This window comes from Dreissena polymorpha, chromosome 6, assembly GCF_020536995.1.
Source record: "Dreissena polymorpha isolate Duluth1 chromosome 6, UMN_Dpol_1.0, whole genome shotgun sequence".
NCBI lineage: Eukaryota > Metazoa > Mollusca > Bivalvia > Myida > Dreissenidae > Dreissena > Dreissena polymorpha.
Window position 1 is genome coordinate 86,222,945 of NC_068360.1, and position 7,636 is coordinate 86,230,580.

At 34.9% G+C, this 7,636-nt stretch overlaps 1 protein-coding gene across 3 annotated transcripts in view; it reads right to left on the reverse strand.

Moving 5' to 3' along the window:
* LOC127836325 (serine/threonine-protein kinase Nek3-like) overlaps positions 1 to 7,636 on the reverse strand; it is a 58,325-nt gene that overhangs the window by 12,891 nt on the left and 37,798 nt on the right. Inside the window, exons 1-2 of one of the 3 annotated variants that reach the window (XM_052362852.1) lie at positions 7,490 to 7,611; positions 4,094 to 4,204 (exon numbers count right to left, since the gene is read on the reverse strand). In XM_052362852.1, coding sequence (XP_052218812.1) covers positions 4,094 to 4,204; positions 7,490 to 7,492 — 114 coding nt within the window. In that variant the 5' untranslated portion in view covers positions 7,493 to 7,611. Of the gene's footprint in view, positions 1 to 4,093; positions 4,205 to 5,459; positions 5,621 to 7,489; positions 7,612 to 7,636 lie in introns of those variants that run through there. The other 2 variants (XM_052362851.1, XM_052362850.1) reach the window with 2 other exon arrangements.

Here is a 7,636-nt window from a genome sequence, read left to right on the forward strand (position 1 = left end):
AATACAAACATTGCGTAAACGAGCAACGAATAGTGGTGCTATGATAGATAGTTAAATAAATACTAACATTGCTTAAACGATCAACGAATATTAGTGTACGTTGTTAGGAGAAAAATATGATTATCATTAGTTTTGACATTTCAAAATGGTCGTTTCTTTGTTTTCATTTAATAATTATTGTTTTTTGTTTTTAATTTATAATTATTGTTTATATATGAACCTTATTGTTTTTGTCAAAGTCAGCTGAGCCTATGGTGTAATGGATGCATTGAAGCGCTAAGAAATTGATGTTCAGTAGTTCGATTCCCATCACCGGAATGTTTTTATTAACTCGTAGTATTAATCATTTGCAGATAGTTGCATGCAGCATGCTAAAATGATTATTTTTTAAATGATTTTTAAGTGACTTAATACCGTGCGATGTCCATTTAAAGTTAGCTGTTATGTAAGCAGTATAAATCAAACTGCAATTTAGATCTAGATTAACAGATGTGACTACAATTTTTAATATTTAAATGACATGCATGTAATTGTTGGGAAGTTCGTTATAATATCGCTCATTCGCTATAATTTTAATTCAAGACTGAAGTTAATATTCTATGCATACAGTATGGTGAAAGTTAGTAAAATTAATATTAAATTTACTGACATGCATATGAAGTTATTTTCAACACGTATGATATTAGGCCTATAATATACACATTTCTATATTTTCTTAAATTCAGGAACTAGAATCTGTAGTGTCGGACCATTTTGGTCGGACACCGGCCAACTCACAGGAAGTGCTGTGTGATGAAACGTCCTTAGTTGATACCGAAGAGCCCGAAGTATTCATTGCTTCCAGGGTCCGGGATTACCTGGTCCGCAACGAAGATGCAGAAGAAAGGGACCAATGTGAGGATGTTAAAAAAACCGGCAACGCTCACGATGACGCATTTCTTAACGTGCGTAAGCTTCTGTCGGATGGATGCGGCTGTAAACATGAGTGTGTTAAACATTTTAATTTTGATACTGTTGTTAACCATTTGTTAGATATCAGGGCGCTGGCCAAAGGGGAGAAGGAACTTAACGTAATGCCCTTGTTGAAAGACGTTGATGGGGAAACAACTAAAAGAGGGAAGCAAGGGAGTTTAGGGTAGAGGGGAGTGCCGTATGTAAAAAAAACATTTATGCTGTTCTTTGGCATCGGTAAGCACCAGCTTTTAGCATTACAGCAACATGTCAGAGAACATGGTTTTACGCCTAGAATTCATGGCAACCGTGGAAGAAAGCCAAAGCATGCTAATTGTTATGATGATGTCATGCACGTTGTGCACTTCATACGTAATTATGCGGATGAACGGGGTCTACCACAGCCAGCCGACCCGAGAGGTGTAGACAACGTTCCAACTGTGTACTTAACATCTGACACAACGAAGACCAACCTGCGTCAAAAGTACCAGACATCATGCACGGAAGCTGGGTCCAGGGTCATATAAATTACCGCCTTTAAGGAAATATGGCGCACGTGTTTACTGCACATCCGGATCGCTGGCCCACGTGATGACGTTTGTGCCAAGTGCGAAAAACTCAGGAGGGGTGTCATGGATGCTGTGACGGAAGAAGAAAAATTGACAGCTACAGACTCACTCAGGAATCACATTCTTTTAGCACAAAATGTAATAATGTTTGACATATAATTATTACATAGTTTTGCATTTTGTAAATAGGAAATAATTATAGACTTTACAAAATATTTTTTAAAGTTCGTCGTGTCCAAACGTCTTCTAAACAACATATATCTGATACATTTGTAATATCATATGTATCAAAATAATTGCTTCATCAATTGTGTTGCTCTTATTAAATTGTTTACTTTGCAGCCGTTGTTCAGTTGTTCAACGTTTGAAAAATAATTGTTATTTTTCAGGAAAGAGATGCATACAATGATTGCATCAGTAAAAGTCAGGAGGAAAATGAAGGTCCAGACAGATATGTGCATTTCACGTTAGATTTTAGCCAGAACGTGAGTCTACCTAACTATTCCGGCCAGATAGGACCGCTATATTTCCTCACTTTAAGGAAGGTCAAGATCTTTGGCGTTCGAGTGGACAGTATTCCCCGCCAGCTGAACTTCCTGATTGACGAGGACCAAACGATAGGCATGGACGGAAAGACTTCACATCGCCCGGACGCTGTCCTTTCTATGCTTGATTGGGCCCTGCAGAATTGCGAGTCTGATGCTGACATGTGTTCCATTCATGCAGACAATTGCCCCGGTATGTACATTTTATATAAGAACGTATGTATGTGCATGTATTACGTGTGCATGTGTTTGTGCGCGCGCGGTTGTCTTGCTGATATCGCTTGCGCACGAGTATTTTTACAGTGAATCATTTAAAAGCTTTTTCACTTATTTATACATGTATGTTATATAAGCAGTGCAAATATAAATATTTCACACAGGGCATTTACATTGCACGGCAGAACAAGAACCGATACGTTCCAGGGTTATTTTATGTGGCGAGTGATGACCGACCAAAATCGCACAATTAACTGCGCCTTTTGACCAATCGTCTGTTACCAACACGGCAGTCTCGTACCCGACCTGGACATGGCGACAATGGAAGCCCTTCCTGGAATTGTACTTCAAACCTGTTACAGGAATAATGTAAGTACGTGTTACAGACTTGAATGTTCAAATGTTAAGTAAAATTTAACAATTGATGTTGTAACGGTTACTAACCCAGAATTTTTCGTCGACATATTTTTTTTACATTATTTTGTCATGCTTACTTGCATAAATTAATTTATTTGTTAAACTTTTCAGGCAGTACCAGTACTTTAGATTTGACCAAAATAAGCCGGGTATTGTGACTGCAAAAATCCAACACGACGGAGAAGAGAAGGAATTGCAGATCCTGAAAAAACCGACATTTCGGTTCCAGAATGTGGAGCGTCCACACTTAGTTCCCTCTGCTGGATTGAGTGCAGACCGCCGGCAATACTTGCGCCGATCCGTGAGCCGATTTGTCCGACCAGCGTCAAAGGATTATTTCTTTGGAAATTGACTCTTGTGACGACGTGCATATTGTAAATGTATTTAATGAACATTACGCGACTGTACGTGCCAGAAACAGATATGACTTACTTTTCTGCATATTGTGTACTATTATGATGCTATTTCATTGTTTTCAATTATCTCTGTATCTGATACTTTGCACATCAATACATTCATAAATTATAGCATTGGTTGTTTTATAATATAATAATGATAATAATTATAATATATAATTATATATAAGCCCTTTGAAGAATTATGCATTAAACGCACCATGAAAGTAAAACAAAACAAACCCTACAATCTGCCTTCGAAGTCAAGTAGAAATCGCAAATTTAAGAGTTTTTTTTAGGTAGCTCTATATTTGGTTTGTCGTAAAATGAAGGAAAACGATTTAGAAAATAATGTTTGCTTTAAACGTTGCATGAAATTGATACATTTATTTATAACTATGTCGGTAAGATTTTACAAATTCTGACTGGTAGGATCAAACTTAGCCACAAGCCGTATAAAATCGTGATATGTTACGCTTGTCTTATCGCCGACATTCTATCGTTGCTGGGAGACAAAATGTAGTTACGAATAATAAAAATATAAAATATACATATTTTGATCATAATTTTGTAAGTTGTTACCGGTTAAGTGATTAAAAAGTATTTATAAATAGTGAAAGAAATGTGCTACAAGAAAATTACACGGCGTCATAATTATAACGTCATAACGTAAGCAAATAAAAACAACGGATTATGTGACATCATTAAATGCCCATTATTCCGCCGTTTTGCATCGGATACTTAAAACAAACATACCGTTACGCTCAGAAAGGACTGCACTTTAAGAAACTATAAAAATCAAAAAATCAAAAATTTTGTCATTAAGCCCGGTTTTCTCACGACGCTCCTCATATAAATTATAGTAAAATACTTTAATAGATGTAATTGAAATAAAATTGAGATATAATAATCATTTGACACTTATTTACATTTTTTTCTTTTTTTTCACATTGGGATTTTTTATACAAATTGGGAATATGAATACTTGAAAGATTCTTGCCTGTATCTCTTTTGACACACATTTTCTGCCAGTCTGTTTTTCCAACACTACCCAGGCTTTACCAAACGAGCCCGAGCCAAGTTCAAACAGCTTGTTGTACTTGTCCGCCATCTGTGCAATATGTTAACATAATACATAGGCAAGAATTATTGCTCAAGTTATACTTCACTACACAAATATTTATTATGTATTCTAAGTTTCATTGATAACAAGAGCTTGGTCGCAAAATAACCAGCAGTGCTCTACAAGATATCACTTTACCACTTAGCATGTGAAGTGTCTTAGAAAATTAAATTTAATTTAAGACCTTTCTTACTAGATTCAAGTTTTAAAGGCTTCATCTCCAAACCTTAGGTACTGATGAGCAGCAAACAGCATAAAACCTAAACAGACTGCGAGTTACTCGCAGGCTGTTTTGGCTTTATGCAGTTTGCACATAGCCATTTTTACTTTGCTTCAAAGTGGAATTAAATGTTGTCAGAGTAAGAAGTTTCATTAACCTACCCTTGTAGCTTATGTATACAGTCAAGTTACCATTACCCGGATCAGTAGTGTAATTAAGTTGTTCTGGTGAAAAGCAATAAATGTTTTGAGACTTCTTTTGCACCAGTTTGATTAAATATTACATTTGCTTACAGATTCAGCACATAGAATTATTTTTAAACGTAGGCAAAATGTATATGTGATACCTTTTTTTTCGCCGCGGAATTCATGCATTAACGGGCATCTAACACACGCTATTTGAACTGTCGAAGCATGAAATGTGTTGTTTACAATGACCAAGTTACATTTCCATATTTAAATTATATTCATTTTTTGAATTTAATAGTTGTCTATATGTGATCTTGTATTGTCACTTTTACGCATGGTGTTCTTGTGTGAATTATCTGTTGAAAATCCTAAAAAGATCGAAAAGAGATGGGCATCTTTTAAACCACGTAAATTGTTTGAAGTTTATCTAATCATCGATATTGAACATCAGCGATTTTCCTTGTCCAATTGGGAAAAGTACCCGTACCGGTCCAATTGGGAAAAATTGAGTCGTGAAAACCTCAAAATTGGGAAAAAATCAGGTCGTGAAATCCTTAAATTGGGAAAATCGCGTCATGAAGTTTGGGTCTTATTGAATACATCATACAGTTCATACTGTACTTAATTGAACATACCCATTAAAAGAATCATTTGCAGGCATGCCTTAATGACCATTAAGTAATTAAGTTGAAATAAATAACAAAATATTATAAAGAACACACAAAATCAATTACAAGTTGTTTTAATCTCTTGTTAAGCAATGTCTCTTGTCTTTCATTTTTTTGAAAATTTCAACAATCTTTGATGTTTGATCATCTATCAGTTGCTGGCATACCTCTCTGCACAGCATCATTAGTGCTGTCAATGTGTCGTGTGATAGACGGTCCCGATTGTTTGTGCAAAGATTGTTCATTAGACTGAACACCCTTTCCACAGAGGCAAGGTTACAAACCGACATAAAACAGTACGCTGGCTGCCTGACAAAAGAACCGGAAACAGTAACGACACTATTGATTGCACACGCTGAATAATAAAACCCCAAATTAATCGAGCGCGTGGTTACACACAACTATACGATTTTCTTTGTTCGCTCGCCGAAAGTTGGGTTTTGTAACGAAAATTTCGGTCGTTTTGAGAAAAAATTCGGACGTCGATTGGGATTTTTTCAGATGCCGATTTGGGATTTTGGGAATTTTTGCTTGATTGGGAAAGTACCGTTTACCGGTACTTTATAAAGAAGGAGGAAAATCGCTGAACATGGAACATAAATAAAACATTAAGTTTGAGATCATTTATTGTACGAATCAACAAGATTTGCATATATTTTAATATAATATATTATCAATACGCATATTATCACGCTTGATCCGTTATTGCCCTAATTCTTTATTTCATTTAAGGTATTGCAAAATCTTAAACACGAATCAAAACTGAAATGGACTTTCGCAGGCAGAAATACTACTAAATGGCCTTGATTTGAAAACGAGACGGAAGTCAACAAAGTTGTATATACATGTCAGCAAAACATACCGAAATGTTTGACAAAGAGAAGCTCTGATTACGACTCAATCAATGCGTTTTAAAGAACAGACCTTGAAGACGCTGTGTGCAAAATATCATCTAAAAATGTAAACTATATATCGCGATACGCAGTCATGAACATCAAAGTGATCCGCTATGGGTAATGATCCAGTAATGGTAACTTGACTGTATTTTAGTTCAATATTATGGCAGGATACCAGCGATTTCTAGGGATTATTTGGCCCCATTCCTCTACTAAAAACATATTTATTTTTATCTTAAATTTCCATCTTAATTTTAGCTAAATTAACAAAAATTTAAATTTGCAAAAAAAATCACCAAGTAAGGGGCATTTTTGTAATTTATAAATTATTTCTGTAACCATAGCAACCAAACTTTTGACATAGTTTAAATAGGCAGTACATTGGTCTTCCAAGGTGTAATGGTTGAAGGGTGAATTCAGGTTTTTTTTTACACTTTTTGGGGAGATAGCCCATGGCTTTTGAATTGGGAATTTTATCGGCATTTTCATGAAATTGGGAAAATAAATTCATTAGCCTTTTTTTCCACATGAAAAGTCCACTGATTAGGGAAATACTCAATTTGATATAACTCTTTATAATCATTCAAATTAAAAGAACAAAACCATATAATACTTTGTTAGATGTAATTGAATTGAAATTGAGATAAAATAAGCATTAGACATCTTTCTAAAAAAAAAAAAAAAAAAAAAAATTTTTTTTTTTTTTTTTTTTTTTTTTGAAATTGGGATTTTTTTGCCACATTTTGGGAAAAAAGTATACTTTTTGGGATTGGGAACATAGCCGAATTTCGGCTATAAAATCGGGCCAAAAAAAACCCTGGAATTCATGTTTGAGGCTCGGAGCCCTTACCTATACGTTAAATTTTAACACGAATTTACGGTATTAATTTCTATGACAATTTCTAAGTTGCAATAATTCAACTCTAAGCTTTATAGCCGCCACAGTCGATTGGTGTATAGCGGATTTTAGTGAGTAACGGATAGCTTAAACGTTTTTTGCAAAATACTTTATGTTAAGATTTATAGTTTTCTATTAATTGAATACAAAAAGCCTATCATTGCTAAGTCGATTCATGTTTTTGTTGATGTGTGTCAATGTTTACAACTGTTTCTTTTTTTGAAAGCAAATCAAGGTCACGTTATGTACAAACCGTTTTTGTGACGACAGGAAAAGTGCAGACGAATGGTTTCTTGCATTTTGCAGATTTTGTTTGGTAAACATAATGTTCATTGATGTAATATTTTAGTATAATGTGTCCTTTACAAAAGTAAGAATGCTCAGAAACCAAATTGATGCGTACCATATAAAATAAGCATGAAAGCTGCAACTCGGGATTAAGTGAATAACGGACATGTGGTGACCCATATTCAGGAATGTGGGGACTGTCTCAAAATAAATATACCTTCCTATTCGACTTGTGATCAAAATAAACAAGTCAAAATGTGTA